The sequence below is a fragment of the Pipistrellus hanaki genome (genome assembly GCF_964339955.1).
Source record: "Pipistrellus hanaki genome assembly, chromosome: 11".
In the NCBI taxonomy this organism is placed as follows: Eukaryota; Metazoa; Chordata; class Mammalia; order Chiroptera; family Vespertilionidae; genus Pipistrellus; species Pipistrellus hanaki.
Genome location: NC_140513.1, coordinates 23,367,303 through 23,392,689, shown reverse-complemented (window position 1 = coordinate 23,392,689; position 25,387 = coordinate 23,367,303). Strand labels below are relative to the sequence as shown.

General features: G+C 49.1%; 1 protein-coding gene across 1 annotated transcript; it reads left to right on the top strand.

Moving 5' to 3' along the window:
* Positions 1-400: 400 nt before the first annotated feature.
* GALNT12 (polypeptide N-acetylgalactosaminyltransferase 12) lies at positions 401-24,137 on the top strand. The gene is made up of 10 exons (XM_084898736.1): positions 401-863; positions 7,477-7,646; positions 11,444-11,633; positions 13,668-13,853; positions 14,181-14,298; positions 15,597-15,773; positions 16,873-17,004; positions 19,543-19,656; positions 20,522-20,668; positions 23,713-24,137. The coding sequence occupies exons 1-10, from the start codon at positions 481-483 to the stop codon at positions 23,851-23,853; spliced, it is 1,758 nt and encodes a 585-aa protein (XP_084754862.1). The 5' UTR covers positions 401-480; the 3' UTR covers positions 23,854-24,137.
* The last annotated feature ends 1,250 nt before the right edge of the window (positions 24,138-25,387 follow it).

Here is a 25,387-nt window from a genome sequence, read left to right as displayed (position 1 = left end):
CCATTGAGCCAAACCGGTCTTGGCAATTTTATATTGATTTTAGAAAGGAAGAGAAGGAGAGAGACAGAAACATCAATGATGAGAATCATTGATCGGCTGCCTTCTGCCCGCCTCCATCTCCCAACCCCCACTGGGAATAAATCCTGCAACCAAGCACAGTGCCCGCACCGGGAATAGAACTCTGGTCAGGGGTCATAGGTCGACACTCAACTACGCTGGCCAGGCCGTTATCTTTTAAATAATGCCCACAGCCCAGCCGGCAAGGTGCAAGTCTCTGCAAGCCCAGGCAGAGGGGTAAGGAAGGCCATCCTACTCCTCCCGCGGACCGGGCTCCAGCCGGCTGGCGGGCCAAGGGCAGGGGGCGGGGCGCAGGCGGGGCGGGCCGGGCCGGGGCGGGCGGGGCGGCGCTGTTCCGGGATCCGGTCCCGGCAGCCCCGCCGCCGTGGGGCGCGCCGAGCGCTGGCAGCGGCTGGTGGGCGCATGTGGGGCCGCTCGGCGTGGCGGTGCTGCCCACGGGGGCTCAAGCGCGGCCGGAAGGCGCTGCTGGCTCTGCTGGCGCTGCTGGCGCTGGCCGGGCTGGGCTCGGTGCTGAGGGCGCATCGCGGGGCCGGGGCCGGGGCCGGGGCCGGGGCGGCCGAGCGGAGACCCCCGCGCCCCCCGCGCTCCGGCCGGCGCGACCCGGTCCTGCCGCGGCCGCCGGTGCCGGAGGGCGCTCTGGGCGCGCGGGGCGAGGCGGTGCGGCTGCAGCTGGAGGGCGAGGAGCTGCGGCTGCAGGAGGAGAGCGTGCGGCTGCATCAGATCAACACCTACCTCAGCGACCGCATCTCGCTGCACCGCCGCCTGCCTGAGCGCTGGAACCCGCTGTGAGTCCGCAGGTGGCCGCGGAGCCCTGCCCGCCCGGTCCCCGCACCTCCGTGCCCGCATCTGTGCGGTGGCCTGTGGCAGTGGGGTCTCCACATACCTGGGGGGTCCTGAGTCTTTCTTAGGACTTGGCAGGGGAAGGGTTCATATGGGAGGGGGGAGGGGCAATAAAGTTTTAAAAACTGCAAACAGGAAAATGTCAGAAATTGAGGCATCTGTTCCTATATAGGGCTCTTGGCTCTCTCCCTCTTCAGAAGGTCTGTCTGTCATTCGGTCCAGAAAAGTGGGGGGTCGGGGCTAAGCCGACAGGTTTAAGATAAGACCCCCCCCCACCCCCCATTGGGTGCCCTTCCTGGGTGCCACAGCACCCTCAGAGCAGCTCTGCCAGCATCATCCTGCCTTGGCAACGACGCCAAGGACTCCTGGGGTTCGAGACAGGCTCCGTTTAGTTATGTGTGCGCCTGGGCCATGAAGGATTCCAGCCACGTCAGAACTTCCCTCTCACCTGAGCTTTGGAAGGAGGAAGGCAGGTGGGAGTGGCTGGTGGGAAGGGCGCCTTCTGGCTGTGGTCTAGCCAGCCCACTTCACTCCTGCGGGTGGTGCAGGCCCACAGCCTGTATGGTCCAAGGCCCAGTTCCTCCTAGAGCGGCTGGCGTGGCAGGTTGTGCCCACTGCCCAGGTTTCCAGAAGGGGACACGCTGGCAGGAGGACAGCCCTTCCAGCCTTCTCTCTCTTTTCCCCAGTTGATGGGAATCTCTCAGTTCCCTGCTTGATCCCCCTCCTTAAAGACTGAGGGAAAGAGAGCTCATGGTTGGACAGCCTGCTGTGTGGGTCAGGCACCTGCTACTTCTCCCTGATCCTTGTCTTTCCTAACTTACAGGCGTGGAAATAGGCCCGGAGAGGATAGGTGACAACTAGAAAGTGGTGGAACTTGGGTGGGGACTGTGACCCTCTTGGTTCTCTTGGCACTGATTTCAGGATTCAAGGGAACTGCTTTGTGGAGCCTTGGCCAGAGAGAGAATGAATGTCTGCATGTGGTGGCCTCTGCAAAGTTTGGATGGACTTGCACCTCCCTATCTTTTGGGATCTGCTCGCATCTAGCTTGGTGCTTTTGCTTGAGGCACTTTCCCTGTTAATCTTTTTTTTTTTTTAAATACATTTTATTGATTTTTCACAGAGAGGAAGAGAGAGAGAGTTAGAAACATCGATCAGATGTCTCCTGCACACCCTCCACTGGGGATGTGCCCACAACCCAGCTATATGCCCTTGATGGGAATCGAACCTGGGACCTTTCAGTCCGCAGGTGGATGCTCTATCCACTGAGCCTAACCGGTTTGGGCCCTGTTAATCTTTTTGAGAAGTTCGTTGGGACTTCTTAAAGTAGTAGTTCCCTCTATAACATCCAAATGGCTGAAGGCATGTTTATCTCTTTGAAACCTAAGGGTGCTCACTGAGTGACAGTCTTAGGCTGTGATCAGCAAACTGCAGCTCTTTGGCCCCTTGAGTGTGACTCTTCCGCAAAATATCATGGCTTGGGTGAGTCTATTTTGATGAAGTGGCATTAGAAGAAGTTTAAGTTAAAAAAAAGTTGGCTCTCAAAAGAAATTTCAACCGTTGTACTGTTGATATTTGGCTCTGTTGACTAATGAGTTTGCCGACCACTGGTCTAAGGGAAGCTTTCCAGGGTTCAAACCCAGCCCGTGTGAGATAAAATTCTCACTCTTTGTCCATCCGCTCTGTAATCTTAAGCAAGCTATCTAGCTTCTCGGAGCCTGATTCCTTATCTGCAAAATAGGGAATGAGTAGCCCTGGCTGGTGTGCACAATGATTAGAGTGTTGGCCTAGGCAGTAATAAAGCACCTAACACCTGGGAACACACTGTGTACTCAATTCTTGTTCCTTTCCCTGTTGCTAACAATTTACTCAGGAGGCCACTTCTCAGAGTCTCCTAGGGATTGGTCATAAAGATTTTCTTTTCTGGATCCCAACTTCCTTTATTGTCCCAGTTCTGAAATAGCTGTGGATGACCTATGCCCTATGGTATCCTGTCTCCATGGTGACGCGGCTGCCCGTCTCCTATCAGAATTTGCTTATAGATCCTGCTGTGGCATTGACCCTGGGAAGTTAATCCAAACCCAGCATGATAAGGAATATGAATACCTGCAGCCTTTAATTCCTGCTGCAAGGCCTGCTGGGTTATTCTTGCCCAGCTGGAGAGAAAGGCGTGCTTATCTCTGTTGGGCTCAGCCCCGCCAGGCCTTGAGGGATAACTTTGGTGTGACTAATAGTGTCAGGGACTTCCTTGGAAATTCACTTTTGTAGTTCGTACAGGGGTGAGGACTTAATCAAGCTCTTAGATTTAGCCTGAGGAATGGCAAACTATGAGTTTCCAGTCTGGATGGGAGAGATGGTCCCTTGGGAATCTAATTAGTAAGCAGAGGGCTTGTTAAGAAGCTTGAATATTACAGGAGGGAAGGCCCTGAGGCTGCATCCAGTCTCAACTAAGAGAAGAAGCCAGAGGAACACTCATATCTGGGGAGAGCGGATCTAGAATCTAAGTGTTTTTGTTAATCCTCAACTGAGGATGTTTCCCCATTGATATTTAGAGAGAGTGGAGGTAGAGAGGAAGGGAGGGAGGGGAAAGAGAGAGAGAGAAAGAGATGAAGAGAGAGAGAGAGAGAGAGAGAGAGAGAGAGAGAGAATATCAATGTGAGAGACACATATTAGTTGCCTCCCACATGCTCTGGGATCTAGGCTAAGATCCAAACCTGCCACCCAGGTATGTGCCCTTGACCAGGAATAGAACCCGTGACCCTTTGGTACATGGGCCGATGCTGTAACCACTGAGCAACACCAGCCATGGTTAGAACCCAGATCTTTTATTCTCTCCTCCCTTTTTGGGTGGAGTCAATTATTTATCTGTTTTAATTATTAAAAAAAAATACAATAGATGTTCAGAAAATAAAAATCACCTATAAATTTACCACCCTGGGGAGAACCACCATTAACATTTTGTTGTCATCCTTCTAGATTTTATCTATATATTTTGAAAATATACATATTGGCCCCAGCAGGTTGCTCAGTAGTTAGAGCATTAGCCTGTGGACTGCAGGGGTCAGGTTCAAATTCCTTCGGGTTTGATTCCAGACCGAGAGAAAAACTTAGGAGTGTTGGTTCTAATTCCTTAAAACTTTTTGTAGACCCCAGCTCGTCTGAGTCTTAACACTTTACGTGAATTAGGGCACAGCTTTATTTCTGTTAGTTATAGCACCAAACCAAGGGGGAAGAGATGGAGGATGACAAGGACTCCTTGCATGGGGATATAGTGTAGGGTTTGCAAAACTCTTTATCAAGTCCCATCTCAACTGAGTGTCGCCGGGAGAGGGAACTTGCACTTTGAGATGGCAGCCGGCCACAGTGGGAAGCCAGCTAGCTGGGGTTGTGGCCTTTGGAGACTTAAGAAGATTGATTCCAGAGACCAACCCCAGAACAATTAAATGTAATTTTCTGTGGGTAGAGCCTAGGCTAAGGCTGATGTCAACGAGTGTTGAAAGCTACTGGCTGAGAGCCTGAGGATTCTTCACTTGGAAGATTAAGGGTGGGTGCGTGCTTCGGAGGGTGTGGAATACCAGAATTAGACAAAGTGGGGATTAAAAACAGACCAAGTGCAGTTGAAACTAGTGATGACATCACAGCCATTGGAAAACGTGTCACAAGTAAGTGACTGCTAACCATTTTGCACTCCCAATATTTGCGGAAAGTTTTGGTTTTCCCAGGTCAGAGAAGCCTTGAGATCATCGCTAGAATGTCGTTCTCATTTGCGACCGGACTTATTTAGGCAGAGAGAAGAGTTGAGTGACAGTGCATTTGCATGGGCACTTGGATGAGGATGCCACACATAAGAGCATCAGGGGTTCTCTGCCACAGCAGAGGAGTTTGAGCCACTGGTTAGGAACGTGTCTAAATAATGCACAGCTATTTGCATTTTTAAAATGCTTGCTCTGGTTTTAGCCTTATCAATACCATAATTGCTGATGCATCTAAGTTTAGGGAACAGGATTTGGGTGCTGGGATGACAGTCTCGAAATAGCTCAAATTAAGGAATTTAGCAAAAATGTCTGTGTCTTGCGGGAGCTGGCAGGAGGGAATTGGTTAGAATTTCTCTTTTTGCAGGGAGGTAGCCTGCCATTCTATTGTGATAACATTATCTTTGGGAAAACATCACCTATCGTGTGGAGATAAGACTGTTGCTTCTTTTGCTTCTCCAACAAGGCTGTAGTCGGCTAGATATTTTATTCTTATTAGATTCATCATGTGACCCTCTGAATCAGTTCTTTAAGTTTCGAACGTGTTTAGTTTTGTTAGTATTTTCATGATATGTTTTCCCACTCACGCTATGTAATTAAGTTTGAAGTGTGTCTCTAGCATGTTGAATTATGTGTTTGTTTATTTTTAAACCCAGACTGACAGTCTTTGACTTGAACCAGATAGTCATGTTTATTTATATTTATTACGCTTATTAATACTTTAGGATTTAATTATACCATCTTATTTTATGCTTTCTTTTTGTTATACTTTTTCTCTGTTAGGGATCTTTGGGTTGAAGGGGACTGAAAACCCAATGGGAAACAGACTTAAATATAAAAGAAAACATTGACTTCTATAGTAGAAAAGTCTGGGATGAGAACTGGGTTCAGATTATTTTGGGCCCTGGTGTCAGGGATTCAGTGGGTATCATCAGAAAATGTTGACTGGTCAGGCCTGGAGTCTTTGACCTTGCCAGAGGACTGTGTGTATGTAAATATGTGTGTGTGTGTGTGTGTGTAACCACACAGACTGAGAGTCCAGGAGGCATAGTTTCTGGAAGGGAATCACAGTGCATTACTGTGAAGAAAGGAGAAAGGAATCTGGGCAGATAAAACACACCAGTGGACATTATGATCTCCCTGGCCTGTTCTACAAAGGATAGGAATTTTCAATGTGCTAACCTGAATCCTATATAATAAAGAGCTAATATGCAAATGGTCGTCATGCTCTTATGCCCTGGTGCCAGGATTGGAGGTGTGGCCTGAGGTCCCCTGTTAAGCCCCACCAGGCAGGGGATGCAACCTGAGGTCCCCTGGCCCAGCACCAGGGCAGGGGGTGCAGCCTCAGGTCCCCTGGACCAGGGCAAAGGGCATGGCCTGGGGTCCCCCGTCAAGCCCCACCAGGTGGGGGCACAGCCTGAGGTCCCCCAGCCCGGTACTGGGGTGAGGGGCATGGCTGAGGTCCCCAGGCTCAGCACCAGGGCAGGGGCATGGCTGAGGTTCTCAGTCAAGCTCTGCTGGGTGGGGGCGCAGCCTCAGGTACCCTGACCCAGCCCGGCACCGTGCATCCTCAGGTCCCTGCAGATCGCTCAATACGGGAACCCCGCCTCCGCTGTGGGTGCAGCCATCTTGTGATGGTGTGAGGGTCAATTTGCATATTGCCTCTTTATTATATAGGATATCCTCTGAAGATGTGGTTATGGGTGGCCAATGTAGCATTTCTTCATGCAGCCATGCTATGTTTTATTTAACAATTTCTTGTTGGACATTGAAATTGTCAAGAGATTTTTGCTATTATAAATAATGTTGCAAAAAAATTTTTTTCCCCCACAAGCCTCCTTTAGGATATCTCGGATTATTGCCTTAGGTGAGAAGTTCTTAGATATAGTAATATGACATCAAAGAGAAGAGGAACATTTTAAGGCTCTGAGTGTGTGTTGCCACAGTGGTATGCAGCATTCTTGTGGTTGAAGGGGACTCAAATAGAGAACCCACCCAGACAATTGAGAAAATTGGCCTTGGGCTTTGGGTTGTCAAAGAAACACAAAATGGAAACACAAAAACAAAAACTTTGAGGAGGGGCTGACATCCTGTCCCAGCTCTCTTCGGTCAAGCAGAGCTTTTTCTGCCCTCCTGCTTATTATTGTGAGAAGTAAATTTTAATCCAGAACAGGAGGGTTGTCACTTCAGACTAAAGGACAGTTCTTTAAATTGAATAAACTTCATTTTCAAAAACCTCACTCTCTCTCTCCCTTCCTCTCTCTCTCAAATTAATAAAAACATTTCATTGGGTCAGGATTAAATAGAAAAAATTAAAAAAGAAGGCACATCCCATGCTGGAAAGTTTGTACTGGCTGTAGCGGGGAGGCCTCGGTCTCTCACTCTGTAAACCTCTCCATAGGCTCAGAGCAGCTCCATCCTCACTGCATGGCAGCTGGCTCTCCTCAGAGTAGATGGCCCTGCTGCGGACTGAAAGGTCCCAGGTTCGATTCTGGTCAGGGGCATGTATGTTGGTTGCGGGCACATCCCCAGTAGGGGGTGTGCAAGAGGCAGCTGGTTGATGTTTCTCTCTCATCGACGTTTCTAATTCTCTATCTCTCTCCCTTCCTCTCTGTAAAAAAAAAAAAGAAAAAAAAAAAAGAAAAAAAAAAGAATAGATGGCTCATGGAAGGGAACACTATGAAAATATCAGTCCCATCATCTGGTCTTAACCTATGTCCCCTCTACCCCATCCCCAGCACCCACCTGTCCGGGTACACACCCAATCAACAGTAGATTCTCCATTCCTGAAGCTGTATTGTATTTGCAGGTGCAAAGAAAAGGAATATGATTATGATCAGTTGCCCACAACATCCGTGGTCATAGCATTTTATAACGAAGCCTGGTCAACTCTCCTTCGGACAGTGTACAGTGTCCTCGAGACGTCCCCAGACATCCTGCTGGAGGAAGTTATCCTTGTCGATGACTACAGCGATCGAGGTAAGCCCCTGACACGGGCTCTCGGCGGGGCCTAGCTCTCCATGGCAGTGCCTGGGAGGTGAGCGTGTGACAAGGCCCGGTAAGGACAGGCCTCCTGTGTCCCTCTGTGTCCGGCTCCTGCTCTTAGGGAGCTCAGAGCCTGGAGGGGAGGGGGGGCACAGATGTAATGACAGAGGGTTCTACCACGTGGTGCTCCAGGAAGCCTGGGAAAGGGACTCAGTCTGCTGGGTGCTCAGGATGGGTGGTTGACCTTAGCCTCCAAGGTCGAATAGTCTGTGGACAGCAAAGGAGGAAGGAGGGTGTTTCAGTGGAGGGCATAGATGTGGAAAGGCTGGAGATGCAGTGCTGTGTGGATTGTGTAGGACCTGCCAGTGGTCCGGGAAGGATGGAGGGCCAGCTGCTTGGGGAGTAGTAGGGAGAGGGCAGGGAAGAGAGGGCAGGGAGGAGAAGGGTGCAGCAAGAGCCCAAAGCCAAGGAGCTGGGACTTTGTTCTAAGGGCAGGGAGAGCCGAGGCAGGACTTCAAGCAGGAGAGCTGTTGGTGAGGATCCCTCTGGGCTGGACTGCGGAGAATGGTGTACAGAGGAGCTGGGAGGGGAGGGCCAGGGGGCTGTTGGGGTGGCTCAGGTGAGAAATGCCGACTTGGAGTCAGGTGGTGGCAGAGGAAAGGGAGGGATAGGATGGGAGCAGGGCCAGAGACTGGCTGAGGGGCAAGAAGGACCCGTGGGCTTCTGGCAGGGGTTCCCTGGTGAATGGTGGTGCCATCTGAGAGCTGGACAAGCCCCCAGGACAGGAGAAACAGGCCTGCGAGAGGAAAGGGGTGTTTGGTTTTTGACGTGTTGAGTTTGAGATGAGATCAAAACAGGGGGCAGCCCAGACAAAAGCACCGAAGCGAGGGAGAGGTGTCCCATCGACAGGGCAGTCAGCGTCCCTGCAGGCCTGACCCGTGGCCTAGGGTCCGGCAATTCACATGCAGCCCAGGGCTGGTCCTTCATGATTCAGCGAACAGTGTTGGAGTTTCTGCAGTGTGCTGGTGCTGTTCTAGGCACTGGGGTTCCATGGGCCGCAGGACAAGCCCCTGCTCACGTGTCTTTCTCTGAGCCTGTGTCTCACGGGTTTATCCCCCCCTGCCTCAGGGTCGTGGTGAGGAAGAAGAGAGATCAGGTATATACCCACATGTACAGGACAGACCCTCAGGTAGCAGCAGCACGGCGGAGGCACTCATCCCCGTTGCCTTTTGTCCCTTCCTCCTGGTCTGTGGACACTGTTCTGGGCTTGAATCCACTCCAACACTTCGCAGCCATGCAGCCTTGAGCAAGGAGCATCACCAGTTTCAACCTTGCTTCAGCCCCTGTTTTATTTTATTTTTATTTTTTTAGCCCCCTGTTTTAAAATATATGAATACTAGAGGCCTGGTGCATGAAATTCATGCACAGGGGAGGGTTGTCCCTCAGCCCAGCCTGCACCCTCTCCAATCTGGGACCCCTCGAGGGATGTCCGATTGCCCCAGTGGGATCGGGCCTAAACAGGCAGTCGGACATCCCTTTCACAATCCAGGACTGCTGGCTCCCAACTGCTCGCTTCCCTGCCTTCCTGATTGCCCCTAACCGCTTCTGCCTGCCAGCCTGACCACCCCCTAACCACTCCCATGCCAGCCTGATTGATGTCTAACTGCTCTCCTGCCAGCCTGTTTGCCCCCAACTTTCCTCCTCTGCTGGCCTGGCCACCCCTAACTGCCCTCCCCTTCAGGGTGGATCGCCCCCAACTGCCCTCCCTTGCAGGCCTGGCGCCTCCCAACTGCCCTCCCCTGCTAGCCATCTTGTGGTGGCCATCTTGTGTCCACATAGGGGCAGGATCTTTGACCAGATGGGGGCAGCTATTGTATGTTGGAGTGATGGTCCATCTGCATATTACTCTATTATTAGATAGGATAATTCATTAACATAAATAAAATAATATTTCCTACCTTGTATGGTTGTTGCGAGGGTTAAATGTGATAAAGCAAGGCACCAGTGCCTGGTATGTTGTTAGCACTTGTTAAATGATAACTTCTGTTTTTATGAAATGTTAAACTATAAAGTGCCGAGACTTCATGAAACGTCTTCATTCAGAAGGAAATAGCCACGTCTTCATTCAGAAGGAAATAGCAGGTTTAAAATGTTACCTTTGGGCACTCCCTAGGAATGATGGGACTCCGTGGCAGGCAGGAACGCGGTCCAGACCCCTCCCAGCACAGCTCAGTTCCCTCATAAACGTGCTGCCGGCCACAGCTCCCCTTTCCCGTCCTGATAGCCTGTAAAGCGGGTGAGATGCCCACTCAGCCCACAGTGGCGGGGCGAGTCCCGCCTGCCTCCTCCCGCCCTGCCTGCCTCCTCCCGCCCTGCCCGCACTGTCAGTCTGAGCTCCAGGAGGCGGCACCCTCGGGGGCGTGGGAAGACAGTTCAGCACAGATTAAAGCTGACCAAATCCACACTGAGTGCAGGAGGCCACGGGTGGGGGTGTTCCCTGGTCACCGTCCTAAATTACCTTTTGTGTGGGAAGTCGTCTGTCTTGCTCCTACCATCAACTTACTTGCAGTTATATTTGGATTGAAAAAAAACAACAACTGATGAGTGTTAACTTGTGTGTGTGTGTGTGTGTGTGTTTAGTGGCAAGAATGTTTAGGGAAACATTTCCTCAAACTATGAAGCAACCTAGAACATTTTATAAAATTTCCCCTTTCTTGATTGAAGACCTTGAGACAAAGCCCATTGGATGTAGAGAAATTCTCTCATTTTCATTTTGCCCCAGGGGTGCCCACCAGCCTCCCCCCTGACCACTGAGGGGCGTGAGACGGGGCCTCCAGGCCCAGAGCCTGGGAATGGGGTCTGGAGTCTGGGGTTAGCACTAGCTGTGGGCACATCCTTTCAACTTTTAAGGACTCCTTTCCTCGTTAGCAAAAGAGGATGTTCTCCTGGCACCTTGTAGATTTATTTAATAAAGATCAGAAGGTGCACAAGAAAGCTCTGGGAAGCAGTGTTAAGCCTGTGGACTCAAGGAGGCAGAGTCCGTGGGTTTAAATCATGGGCCCTCAGCTCACTTGCTCTGTGACCCTGACCTTGACACGTTCCTTAGCCTCTCTGGCCTTAGTGGTCTCCTCTATGAAATGGGAGTGATAGTGGTACCTACCTTGTAGGATTGTTGTAAGAATCCTATAAATCACTTAGCAATGAGCACAGTTGGCCCTCTCAGGCTAGCTGCCATTGTTATGACTGCTATTACGGTGTCAACTGAAATATGCTACTGTGAGAAAATTTACATGAACAGAACTATCATAACATCCTACAATAAAATGTGCATTCATATAACTATAATAATATAGCTGTCATAACAACACGTATATGAACATGATTCCATGTAAATTAAAAACGTATAGCATATTGCATAATTCATTAACATACATTAACAAATTTATATTAACACAATTTTTCAGAGAATTTATGGTTGGGTGGTTCTTGAGCTTTTTATTTTTAAATGTTCACAAGTCAAGGTGTACTGTATTTTGGGGGTAACAGCTCTCTTGAGCTATATCTGCACACATGTCACCCATTTTAGGCCTTTGGTGGTTCGGGAATTCCTCCCCCTCCATCTCCCCTGGCCTTTGGGGCGCTTCCAGCCTTGGTTCTGGGCGAGGTGAGCGTGTTCCAGGTGGCAGAGCAAAGGAGGCTTACGTCTGTTTGGTTTTCTTTGGGGAACGGGATGGCCCTGAAAGGACCTGGCTTGGGATGTGTGTCCCTCATTGTCCCGTTTGCCTCCCCAGAGCACCTGAAGGAACGCCTGGCCAATGAGCTGTCAAAGCTGCCCAAGGTGCGCCTGATCCGCGCCAACAAGAGGGAGGGCCTGGTGCGAGCCCGGCTGCTGGGGGCTTCCGTGGCAAAGGGCCAAGTGCTGACCTTCCTGGACTGCCACTGTGAGTGCCACGAGGGCTGGCTGGAGCCACTGCTGCAGAGGTGCGTGAGCCGTCCGCGTGGGGAGGGTCCCCGTACCACACAGAAGCAAAAACAGACGATCACCACGTGTGAGAGGCCGTGGGGCGCCTGGGTTCAGGGGCTCCTGGGACAAGTCCTTTGCCGGTGGGCAATGTCTCTCAGGTGGTCCCAGCCAGGAACATAGCCCCTTCTTTCCATGGGCTTTTGGATGTTCTCGGATGTCATGCCCAGCGGGTCGCGCTCCTGGCATTTTGTGAGCTGGGAACCAGGTATGCCAGACATCCTGAAGTGTGTGCAGCCTGCACAGCGAAACATGGTTCTGCCCAAATGCCAGGAGTGCGTGCCTCTAGGGGGCACTCTGCTCCTCGGCCTGCACGTTCCATAACCGTGACTCGGAGTCCACTCTAGTGCTGACTCCCCAGTTTTCTTTCTTGTAAAATTTAAGTTACCCATGGTTCCAACCAGCTTGATCACAAGTCGCAAGTCCTCGGGGTCTTTACTAGGGGCCATGCAGCATCTTTGAACCTGCCCAGCAGGTCTGCCGTTGTTCCTCTCGCCCCTTTTAATAATGCCCTCAATTTATTTAAAGAATTGGGCATTGGTAGATACTCACTCTGCAATTTCCTGAATTTGGTGAACTCAGGAGCTTGGTTCTTTGTCTCACATAATCCATCCGGAACGGTGTGATTTTCCCCAAACTCCTAATTCTTACCTCAGTGTCATTTATAATGGCATTCATTTCTGGTGCTATTCTGAAAACCCTTATCGCTCAAGTTTGGTGATCTCTGTTTCTTCTCGCCATTGTTTTGTGTGACTAATGATTTTTAGTTATCAGATTCCGGATAAAAGACCCTAAAAGGTAACCCAGAGAAGTCTAATGTTCACACATAGTCCAGTCTCAGCTCATTTTTCCTGATATGCTATCAAATGCAAAAAAAAAAAAAATCCAAAAAACAAAAAACACACTCTAGCAGCATGCCGAAGGATGGTTGGGCTTGTAATAATGAATGTAGAGGAACTAGCTAAAGCATACACACAGGCTGATGCATGCAACAGAAAACCATAGCTGTTTTATCCCACTGTGTGTAACATTTCACAATAATAAAGATGAAAAGAAAAGAACAGCAGTCTTTCTAGGTTCTCTGCCAGCCATCTCACGGACATTCCCACGTTAACCCTCTGTGTACATACAGGGTGGGCAAAAACAAGTGTACTGTCATGAGTATGTGAAACACAGAGCTTATTCTTATATTATTATTTATTAATTATTGTATCATTTTCCATACAAACAACTAAACCTACTTTGCCTGCCCACTTTGGGCCCTGAGAGGTGAGATGACTCAGTTAACGTTCACACAGTGTATAATAGGATGAGAATTTATACACTAATTCCAAAGCTGGCTCTTTGGTCTAGGGGCATCTCTGCACAGGGAGATTATTATTTTTTGACATTTTAAAAAAATATATATACTTAAATATATTTTCATTGATTTCAGAGAGGAAGGGAGAAGGGGAGAGAGATAGAAACATCAGTGATGAGAGAGAATCATTGATTGGCTGCCTCCTGCAAGCCCCCTACTGGAAATCAAGCCCGCCACTTAAGGCATGTGCCCTGGTCGGGAATCGAACTGTGACCTCCTGGTTCATAGGTTGACGCTCAACCACTGAGCCAAGCTTGATGTTTATGATTAATTGTGATTAAATGAAAGAACCTTTTGCAGTCTTGAGAAATTGAAAATCTGCTTTCTCTTTTTTAAAAATTACCTTTGATTTTTTTTAGATGTTTTGACTTTCATAGAGGAAGTCATGGTTAGTGGGAATATCCATAGATAGAATCAGAACATTAAAGCTGTGGGATGTTTCATATTAAGGTCAGAATCCTTGTTCCCCACTTTCCCCTAAAAAACCCCCAAGGCGGTCACCTGCCTGACATGGCTGCAGACACAAGGGTGTTCCTCCTTCCTAGTGGAAGGGTGAGGGGAGTTCATTCCCAGATTTCCTAACGGTCCTCCCGTGCCCATCCACATGGAGAAACAGGTGTCCTGGTGTTTGCAGGATCCACGAAGAGGAGTCGGCAGTGGTGTGCCCTGTGATTGATGTGATCGACTGGAACACCTTCGAGTACCTGGGGAACTCCGGAGAGCCCCAGATCGGCGGTTTCGACTGGAGGCTGGTGTTCACGTGGCACGTGGTTCCCGAGAGGGAGAGGATGCGGATGCGGTCCCCTGTCGATGTCATCAGGTCAGGGGTCGACTTCTCTGAGCGAGCCTCCTTGCATCTGGCTAGCAAGTCAGTGAAGGCCCTCAGGAGGGATCGTCAGCTGTTGGGCCCCTCACCTTAGTGCACACGTGTCATGCACAGAGTCATGTACTTGCCTGTTGAAATGCCTTTGTGGTCCCCAGGCAGGGCCTGTGGGGTCTGCCTGTGCTTAGTGCTTGGCAGAGCCTGAGCTCAGGGTGCTCTTTAGAGAGGCATGACTGGACTGAGGGGCTTGTGGTGGGAAAGGAGTTCAACTAACTGGAGGTTTTGTGCTGCTTGCATGGCAATATGGATCTCATATGCTCCTAGGTCTCCAACAATGGCTGGTGGGCTGTTTGCTGTGAGTAAGAAATATTTTGAATACCTGGGGTCTTATGATACAGGAATGGAAGTATGGGGCGGAGAAAACCTCGAATTCTCCTTTAGGGTAAGTATTCCAGTCTTCTCTTTGAACTTATTCTTAACCTGTTTTCTTTCTCTCTCTCTCTTTCTCTCTGGGAACGATGGGATTTTATGAGGTCCTGGTACACTTTCCCTCCACATTGGTAATTTATCCAGAAATTCTGAAAGAGGATGTGCTTACCTTTTTTGTCTAAACTTTTAAAAATACCTACTTTTAAATAGATTTCGGGTAGGAAAGGCCCTTGCAGGTCACCTCGTTCTTTCCTGTCCTATCGCGGGAAGGGCTGAAGCCCAGGCAGGGGACATGACTGGCTCAGGAATGAGTGGCAGAGACTAGACCAAAACTCGGTCCCTGCCTCCTGAATCCATGCTTTGCAGACTTGTTTGCTTAACTGTTTATGAAGTGGCCTCTTTATTTAGCACAGCAACTTTCAAACCTGGGCACATACAGAATTGTTGGGGAAACTTGTTGAAAAGGCAGATTTCCAGACACCGTCTCCTGAAAGTCAGACTTGATGGTTTCCTGCTGGGATCAGGAATGTGCCTTTTGAAGTAAACCCATCTACCGATTCTGCTATCCACGACTCCCAGATGATGCCCCATGGAGAAGCCCTAAGCTTTTCAGTGGATTTTCCAGTTAACTAACCTTGCATTTTAAGCACCAAAACCTTGTGTTAACGTGAGCTTTCCAATAGAAAATTTAAATAATATTTTATATGGTTTCCTGCTTAAGAAAAGTTATCTAACGAACAAGAATTTGGCCTTCCACGGAGGACTCACATCCCCATCCCTGGCCATACCTCCCCTGGACAGTGGGTTTCCGTGGCGATTTGCCCAGCATGCAATGGCCCCTGATGACAGTTGAGTTGTAGAGTGGCTCTTAATGGTCTTTCTGCCTTTTCCCTAGGTGTCAGGCTGCTCTGCCTGCCTCTAGAGGCTCCTCTTTTCCCCCCTCCCAAACCTCTCTTCTTCCTTGCTGCTTTCCTATCCTCTGTGGCTAGCAGATCAGGTAATCCACCTGTGTTTTACATCCTGAGTGAATGGGTTCCCAGCGAGGTCAGCGACGCATCAAGTGCATGAGGCTTAGTGCATGGACGTGGGGTCTTGGTTCCAGGGCTTGTCTGTCTTGGGGCTGCTTCCATACTCTGCCTGCATATTGTGTTCTGGGGGCGCTGTGGACGTGGCCTCCTGCCCCGTGGAGGGTGAGAGTGTGGCAGTGTTCGTCCTGTCCTCTGTGCTCGGCCTCCCGGCCACAGGCGTTACGGACCAGCACCTCATCCCCGGCTCACCTCCCACGGCCTCTCCTCTGCTCTCTGTGTGCAGATCTGGCAGTGCGGCGGGATCCTGGAGACACACCCGTGTTCCCACGTGGGCCACGTGTTCCCCAAGCGAGCTCCCTACTCCCGCAAAAAGGCCCTGGCCAACAGTGTCCGTGCAGCCGAAGTGTGGATGGATGAATTCAAAGAGATCTACTACCACCGCAATCCCCATGCCCGCTTGGTGAGTTCCCGCCCCCTGCACTCAGCCTCGCCGCCGCCTCTGAACAAAGCCAGCTAATCTGGCCTCTGGACCACGGTGGGGCCATGTTCCAGAAATGGAAAATAAATGGGGTGCTCACGGTACAGGATGGGGACGATCTTATTCCTTCACGTATAATTCACAGTTGATTCTCGTTATTTTGCAGTAATTATTTTCTGTATAGTCACCGCAAACACTGAGTTTGGGAGCACCGGGTCATTTCTCTTGTGGGAAATACAGGGATAGGTTCCTGGAAGCCTCCAGCAGGTTGACATTTTTGTCACTGGTCAATCCATAACCATGACCGTGCTTTCTGTGTGTTTCATCATACTTAATATATTTTTAGTTCATTACTTTGGACTCACGGCCGATAGTACTGTCACTTACGCATGAGAAAAGCTTATTAAGCACACAGAATTTCCCAGGCAGGCCCCTCACAGCCTGCCTACTCTGAGGAGCATTCCATGGCACTTCAACATTGTGCTCGGGGGCCACTTCCCATTGTGAACTCCCCAGAACAGTGGCGGGCAGACTCATTAGTCAGCAGAGCCAAACATCAACAGTACAATGGTTGAAATTTCTTGACACTGCATGAATTTTTGCACAGAGCCTCTCCTAAGTATATACTTAGACTTCAATACACTGAGCACGTAAGGTTTTCATTCGTGGTGAGTGTCGGATGTCGGTGGTAAATTGGAAGGTCATTGTATATGATTGCTGCTGGCATTTTGCTGGTCTGTGATCACACGTTCATTGTCGACGTGCTGGCCCCGGGATCCAGCGCAGCCCCGGGATGTGGCTTCCTCATCCCGCCAGCAGGTTCCTTTGTGTCCTTCCCTGTGCACCTGGTCACACCTCCCTGCAGCAAGAGCACCTGCGCACGTGATTGTGCGACAGCCTCTCCCTCCGGTGCGCTCCGCGGTGTCTGAGGCTGCTTTGGGCACGCTGTGGCCTGCACGGGGCCCGGCACACAGTAGGTGCTCAATAAAAGCTCAGTGAGTGCGTGGGCAGCAGTGGGCAGCAGGGCTTCCGTAGGAAGTGCCATCGCCTTCAGCGGCTTGCGGTTTTGTTGTTTTCCCAGGAGCCCTTTGGGGACGTGACAGAGAGGAGGCAGCTTCGCGCCAAGCTCCAGTGTAAGGGCTTCAAGTGGTTCCTGGAGAACGTGTATCCGGAGCTGCACGTGCCCGAGGACAGGCCTGGCTTCTTCGGGATGGTGAGCGAGGCGGCCCAGGCTGGGCAGGGAGTCCTGGCCCCCAGGTCTGATCGGCAAACCCTGGGCCAGCAAGGCCCCTTTGTGGGGACCGCGGGCCAAACTCCTCTCCCTTTTCATCCACTGCTCTTCCTTCTCCCTGCGAGTGTTCGGGACTCAGGTCCAGAGGGTCAGTCCTGAGGGCCATCTCGAAATTGACACGTTAAACTTCCCATTATATTGAGGAAACTGAGGCTCGTTGAGTGTTTCCATGTCCTAGTTTTTACCAACACCTTATGACATTATTTCAGATCTCAGTGGCCAGATCAGTCATTTACCAGCTCAGGGATCCACAAAGGCAGTGGTGGGGCAAGGAAAGTCACTTATTTCAAGAGACCTGAAAGAAACGTTCCTGGGGTGAGGCCAGCTAAAATGTCTGGTGCCTTTGGCTTTTGCTAGGAATTGCACTGAGTTAGCGATTCCTCATTATACCAGAGAGAATGGTATAATGAGCCCTGTCTCCGAGATTCTTAGATTGTTAAGATTTTGCCTTTCTTGCTTTCCCTCTCCTCTGCTCCACCCTCCCACAGTTTTCTTTTCTTAAAGAAACCCCAGGCATTGTCATTTCACACCTATAACTTCAGCAGGAATCTTGGTAAAACTTGGACATCATCCTACAAAACCATGGACCGTGATCACCCCTAACCAAGTGAATAATAACTTCTTGGTGTCATTTAACATCCATCGCTTATCCAGATTCCCCCAGATGGTCAAATTTCTCTCCGAGTATTTGGCAAGTTCCCTTTGGGATCCAAACAAGGTCTACACATTGCATATGGTCACCGCACCTTCTAAAGTCTCTCTGATCTAAGGCAGACCTTCTTTTTTTTTCTTCTCTCTCTCTCTCTCTCTCTCTCTCTCTCTCTCTCTCTCTCTCTCTCTCTCTCTCTCTCTCTCTCTCTCTCTCTCTTTTGCTAGAGCATTAGTTACCCTAGAGCAGTGGAGAGCAAACTGCTGTGGCTCCAGAGCCGTGGTTTGCCGCTCTGTTGACTAATGAGTTTGCTGACCATGTCATACTACCCTTTACCTCTTTGCACACAATATGCCACAATTGCCTAATCCTCACAGCTTCTAACTACGCAGTAACATTTAGTCTAGTCCAGTGGTCAGCACACTCATTAGTCAACAGAGCGGCAAACCACAATTTGCCGGCCACTGCCCTAGAGAGTGCCTCACCCTGGGGACTGTCTAATTGTTTCTTTGTGGTGACTTTTAAGTTATGCCTCTCCCCATATTCTTTACAATGGAAGTGAGGTCGAAAAGTGTGGTTGGAGTTGGAGAAATCTTTTTGGCAAAGACCCTTCACAGGTGTGCTTTGCACTCACATGGTGTCACAGAGGGAGCATGCAGTGTCTGGTCCCCCTGATGTTAGAAATTGATCATAAGTTCATGGGGAGCCAGGGGGACGTGTCCTGTTCCCGGCTCCTTCACCCGCAAAGCGATCTCAGGAACTCCGAGGGCTGTGCTTTACCAGCTAGTGGGCTGTGGAATCCTTCCTTCTGTATGGCTGAGTCCTGTCATCAGAACAGACTAGTCAAGAGTAGGCAAGGGCCAGGGCAGCAGTAGGGTTCAGGGGTTTTTTTGAACTCTCCAGGAAGGAATGCAGAAAGTATTATGTTTTCCCCCAGAGGCTCCAGGAAGGGAGGAGGGAACATGGAACCTCCTGTGGGTTTTTTTTGTTTGTTTGTTTGTTTTTGTTTTTAAATATATTTTATTGATTTTTTTAATAGAGAGTCAGAAACATTGATCAGCTGTCTCCTGCACACCCCCCTCTGGGGATGTGCCTGCAACCAAGGTACATGCCCTTGACCAGAATCAAACCTGGGACCTTTAAGTCTGCAGGACGATGCTCTATCCACTGAGCCAAAACAGTTAGGGCTCCCTGGTCGTTTTGCTCTTAGAGCAATTAAAGGGTTTTAGAGCCAAGAGTTACCCCCGAGGTGACGTTAGATAAGACGCTGTTGAGTAACAGAGAGAGAGCACTGGACTTGGAGTCAGAGGTCCTAGATTTCAGACTCAGGTATCTCCACTTATTGTTGGGGTACCTTGGGCAGCATTGGCTCTTTGTATTATGCTGTGTCTAGAGTCTAGAAAGGCGGCCTAGTGATCTTGGAAGTGCCGAGTCTGCCCATCAGGGTGTCCTTTGCCGATGCGTAATGACAGGAGCCCCGTGGTATATCTGTGAGGCGCCAGTCCAGCTGTGTCTGGACGACCGGAGTCACAAGGCTGCATTAAAGAGAAACGAGGAGTTCGGGCTTTCAGGTCATAAAAAGTTCACCTCACTGATCCTCAGGTCTGTCATCTCAAAATGGGGTTACAATTCCTGCTGATGGAGAGCATTTTTAAAATGAGAAATGTAAGGGGCTCTTACCCTTCAGTCCCGTTCTTGAGGCAGGTGCTTCTCCCACTCTGCTGACCCCCCCCCACCCCCACCCCAGAGCCTGGGGTGGGATCTGTGGTGTATGCATCTGGACCAAAAGGCCCCCTTTGCATTTTGTTCAGCTGCAGAACAAAGGACTGAAAGGTTACTGCTTTGACTATAACCCTCCCAGCGAACAGGACCTCACGGGCCACCAGGTCATCCTGTACCTTTGCCACGGGATGGGCCAGAACCAGGTACGTGCTCATCTCCTGCGGGGGGCGCCCCGGGGGAGGCTCTGTGCCCCAGCGGTCCTTGGGGTGGGCCTCTGAAGAGGGACACGAGGGGACATTATGTGCTTTTTAAAAAAGTTTAAGTGTTCACTATGTTTTTCATTATAAAAGTAATCTATACTCATTATAGACCATTTGGGAAGTATAAAAAGTAGACGTGAGTAGTGAATGACAGGACCCAGAGCAGCTACCACAAGGATTAAGACATATTTGCTTCCCCTCTTTTTTTAGGCACGGCCTCGGGATATGTGTTTTAAATGGTTGTTTTCATGTGTCTGTATGTTTTTCCACTCTCGGTTCCCATTAATTTGATCCTATGTGTGTTAATAGACATTCTTTGAGAATACTGTTCCTACTGGCCTCTGATATGTCTTTGTGTGGCTATAACAGATTTCCTGCCTCCCTGTTTTTTGCGATTATAGATAATCTTGCCACTTACATCTTTGGTTAGAAAAAAAAAAAAAAAAAAGGAAGGAAAAACCCCCAGCAGATCTGCAGTTTAGATGACTTCTTTATCACTAATTCTTAAACAGAATGGCAGGTTTTGATGCAGAGTGCTACCCTGCAAAGCAGTGTTTAGGGCAGTCACCTCGCTGGGCACCTGGGCAGACCTGAGCTAAGTGCTGTCCTCAGCTGGGCAGGGAGCAAGACTGGAGGGTCTAAGGACCAGAACAGGACCCTGGCCCAGGAAAGCAGATGGACCCACCAGGCCAGGGCCAACGGAGGACAGACCCCGACTCCCACGCTTTCGTGACCCCCGTTTCTCATCCAGCAATTCCCCTTTCCACGTCCGAGGGTAACTGACGCCTGATGGCTGCTCCTTTTTTAGTTTTTCGAGTACACGTCCCAGAATGAGATCCGCTATAACACCCACCACCCGGAGGCCTGCATCGCTGTGGAGGCCGGAGCAGAGATCCTCATCATGCACCTCTGCCAGGACAGGGCCCCGGAGAACCAGAAGTTCATCCTGCAGGAGGTGAGCGATGTTCTTGTTCCTTCCTCGCCAGCTGCCCTCTGTGGGCTGCGGAGGGGAGCGTGGAGGCGCAGGGATGCCGCCATGTACAGGAGAAGGTCCTGGTGACCCTGAGCCCTGGCCGCACTGCTAGATCCCAGGGTCAGTGTCAGCCGCTTCCCTTCTCCCCACGCTGTCCACTCCTCTCCTCCTCCCACCCCCACCCCCACCTTCCACCTTGAGCTGCAGCGGGCCGAAATGGGAAGAGAACCTGCCGTAGATGCTTTAGAAGGAAATGGGGTTTAAAAAAGTAGAACAGATCACCAACGTGTAAGGATGGGAGGTTAGATCGAGGTGTAAGTCACTCCACTTCTCCGAGCCTCCTTTTTCACGGCTTTAAAGTGAGGGGATTGCCGAAATCGGTTTGGCTCAGTGGATAGAGCGTCTGCCTGCGGACTGAGAGGTCCCAGGTTCGATTCCAGTCAAGGGCATGTACCTTGGTTGCGGGCACATCCCTAGTAGGGGGTGTGCAAGAGGCAGCTGATCGATGACTCTCTCTCTCATCGATGTTTCTAACTCTCTATCCCTCTCTCTCTTCCTCTCTGTAAAAAATCAATAAAATATTAAAAATATAAAAAATAAAAAAATAAAGTAAAGTGAGGGCAGTCATAGTCTCCTTGTCTTAACTCTGGCGAGGATTCGATGTATGGCCAGGAATATTCTTTTGAGACTAGGAAGCTCTTTGGAGATTAGTCATTACTGTCAGTATAATAACCAAGAAAAGATCTCTCTGAGGGAGTTGGCTCTCCCTCGGAATAGTCGTTGAGTTGGAATTGGGTGTTATTTTAAGCACGGAGGGCACTAGCTCCACTATATTTGCGGTCAGCCCGTGATGCGACTCATAAATCAGTCATATCCATTGACTCACAGAAAGAGCACTTGAGGGAATAAAACCAAAGAAAAATAATTCAAAAGAAAAAATTAGTTCCCTTTCATCTCCGTGGGAAGCTGTCATTCCCAGGCCGGCCCCAGGGTTGGAAAGGGTCAGCTAGACGGCTTATAAATGGGATCATTCCAAGTAGGAGTAGGAGTTGGGGTACTTTTTCCTGCAGAAAAGGTTATGATTAGCGGTGTAATTTGCAGGCTCCTTGGAAAAGCCAGGCACCAGAATGTTGTCTACCTGATTAAAAAAAAAAAAGGAGGGAAAATAGTTCTGCAAACCCCAAAAGTCTGTGACCCTCTGCAGTGCCCTCCCCCTTCTCTTCTTTCTTCCACTGGAAGCCATTGTACGCCCTCAAAGAACAGCAATGCAAGATAGAAACTACAAAATTGGTTTGAAATGTTATCTTAAATTTCTTCTTTTTTAATTAAAAACATTTTTTTAAAAAAAATGAGTTTCAGTGAGAGGAAGAAAGGGATAGAAACATCAATGATGAGAGAGAATCACTGATTGGCTGCCTCTTGTGCACCCCCTACTGGGGATCGGGCCCACACCCTGGGCATGTGCCCCTTCCAGGAATCAAACCGTGACCTCCTGGTTCATGGACCGACGCTCAACCACTGAGCAACACCAGCCGGACTGTCTTAAAGTTCAGTGACCATTTAAGGAAAGGTCTATTCAGGAGGGTGGGAGGAGGGGTGCTTTACTTAATTCCAGGCATACCTCAGAGATATTGCGGGTTCCGTTCCAGACTACTGCAATAAGGCAAATATTACAGTAACGTGAGTCATGTTAAGTTTTTGGTTTCCTGGAACATAAAAAAGTTATATTTACACTATACTGTAGTCTTAAGAGATGTTTAATAATAGTATATGTTTAAAGAGCAATAATTAAAAATATTTCATTGCTAAAAGATGCTAACGATCATCTGAGCACTTCAAAGTCATATTTTTGCCAGTGGAGGGTCTTATCTTCAGTTTGTAAAACAAAAAACAAAAAACATGATCTGCGAAGTGCAATACAAGGTAGTGTAATAAAATGAGGCAGCCCTGTGTTTACTTCCATATTATTCCAAAGGCAATGTATGAGCACTTTCAGAGGTTCCCGTGATTAATATTTTTGAGATTCCTTTGCATCTCATTTTATTAATAAAGCTTCTCTTGCTCTGGAACAGGTTATGTCACTGTTCTGCCCGTTTGTCACCAGGCCATGATTAAATTTCTTGGGGATGTACAGTTTATAATGGAAAGAGAGGTTAGGGGAGACAAACTCCAGGACCTGGGGAGAGATTTGCCTAGTTAACTCAGCAACAGTTTGGAAAAAGAAGAGCAGAGGGAGGCCTTAAAGAGGATCATGGTCTTTGGGAGTTTGGGAATTGACACAGTCTGTGGAGCCCACTTCCTCTCTGGTGACTTGCTCCCTCCCTCAGCTGGTCTGTAGCTGAGCTGGGACTAAATCCAAGCCTCCCGACTCTCCATTTAAATACATAAGAGAAAGCGATCTCCAGGGATGGAATTAGTTGACCTAAGTGGAAGAGATTCATAAAGAGACTTTCTTTGGTCCTGATTTCCCTGAAGGAAAAGGAAAATGGTCCAGCTGAGATATAGGATCTGGCAGATCCCAAAAGCAGCCAGCAGGTGGCACCATTGGCCCTGACAGCGGAGTCCAGGACCCCGTGAACTGCTCCTGTGAAAGGCTAGCATGACACATGTCTGTACATGCGTGGCCCTCTCTCTGCACAGACATTACCTTTACACATGCAGACGCTTACTGCTCAATAAGTATTTCTCTTTTTAAAATATATTTATTGATTTCTTACAGAGAGGAAGGGAGAGGGATAGAGAACTAGAAACATCGATAGGAGAGAAACATCAACCAGCTGCCTCCTGCACACCCTCCACTGGGGATGTGCCCACAACCAAGGTACAAGCCCTTAACTGGAATCCAACCTTGGACCTTTCAGTCTGCAGGCCGACGCTCTGTCCACTGAGCCAAACTGGTCTCGGCTCAATAAATATTTATGAAATGATAAACGTTGCCCTGAGCACAATACATCTTAAGGAAAAAGATACTTTCTGAGAAATGTTTATAATTCTCTTGAACGTCCAATGTCTATGCTCTTTTGCAGGATGGTTCTTTATTTCACATGCAGTCCAAGAAGTGTGTTCAGGCTGAGAAGAAGGCGCTCAGCAACAGCTTCGTACCACTCCTACGAGACTGCACCAACTCGGATCATCAGAAATGGTTCTTTAAAGAACGCATGTCCTAGTGTCGCTGCACCACGGAGACCACCTGGGAGATGGGGACCCTGGACTCAGCACAAAAGACTTCACTACGTACAATGACGGGCCCACCGAAAACTTGGCTGCTCTATTTTCCTAAGGAAATCACTGTGCAATCTGTGAGAGCGATGTGGCAAGAATGTGAATAAGCTTTGTACTGTTTTTAAATACTTCAAAATTGTTCCTAAATACCCGATTTTCAAAGGGTGATCGTAAAATGTTAATTCTTGGTAGGCAGAGAATTAAAAGCCTTCGAATATTTTTCTATCAAGATCAGTTGTGCCTTTTCATTCCCAAGTAAGTGCTTTATTTTGGTATTTACAGCATTTCCAGGTGTGAAGATGGTTGCATGTGTTGAAGTTAGACTCATGTAACGTCCTTTGTGTAAACAAATAATACTTCAGAGGTTGGTTTCGATTTTTTACTCTGTGGACAGATGGGCAGTGGGAACATTGTGCTGATTCCTTCAGGGCATTGAGATAACCTAGGTTTATTTAATAAAGAATGCTACTTGGTTATGTATTGTTGCCATATAGACCAACCTCCAGTTAAAATTTATGTTAGCCAAAGAAGACTAACCAAAGCTGAAACCTCAAAGGAACAATCTGGTATATATTGGGCTAATAAAAACTTCTGCCGGGTCCGATTTGGCTCCGTGGATAGAGCGTCGGCCTGCGGACTGAAAGGTCCCGGGTTCGATTCCGGTCAAGGGCATGTACCTTGGTTGCGGGCACATCCCCAGTAGGGGGTATGCAAGAGGCAGCTGATTGGTGTTTCTCTCTCATCGATGTTTCTAACTCTCTATCCCTCTCTGTGAAAATTCAATAAAATATATTTAAAAAAAAAAAAAAAGAAGGGGTGCCAGCCCCTCGAGGGAGTGTGAAGACCGCTCAGCAGACAGGAGGTTAATGCGCCCAAATCCACAAGGCGTGCAGGAGGCCACTCCTGTGGGCGCTCCCGGGCATCCCAGTACGTTACCTTTGCGTGGAAAGTCATCTGCCTTACTCCTGCCATCAGTGCATTTGCAGTACTTTTTAGGGTAGAGAAATAAAAACAATTGGGGAGATATCAAGGGAAATATTTTCAGAGACTGGGAGGCAATTTACAATACTCTGAGGAAGCTCTCCCTTCACCGATGGGTGAGGAGTCTGTGCCCCACAGGTCCCCACCCGCCCCACTGGAAGGTGTGAACTGGCCTGCAGTTCTGGTCATCAGTGTGATTATTACAACAACAACAACAACAGCAGCAACAGCAACAACGCGGACAGTGCGGGTGCATTTGAAAGTCAGGTCCAGGCATGCCCCTCCCTGTCATCGGATGCCTGCTTCCTGTTTGAGAAGGCTCCTTTTTGAAAACTTGCATAGAGCTCCTTCCACGTCAATTGGAAAAAGTTTGTTTATTTATATGGCTCAACTCTGGGTTTCATTATGGGCTGAGTTTATGTGAAAATTTATGTTTCCTACACTAACTAGCTTCCCTTTTCTATCAGAGCAGGACTCTTCACACTTTCATGTGTATGG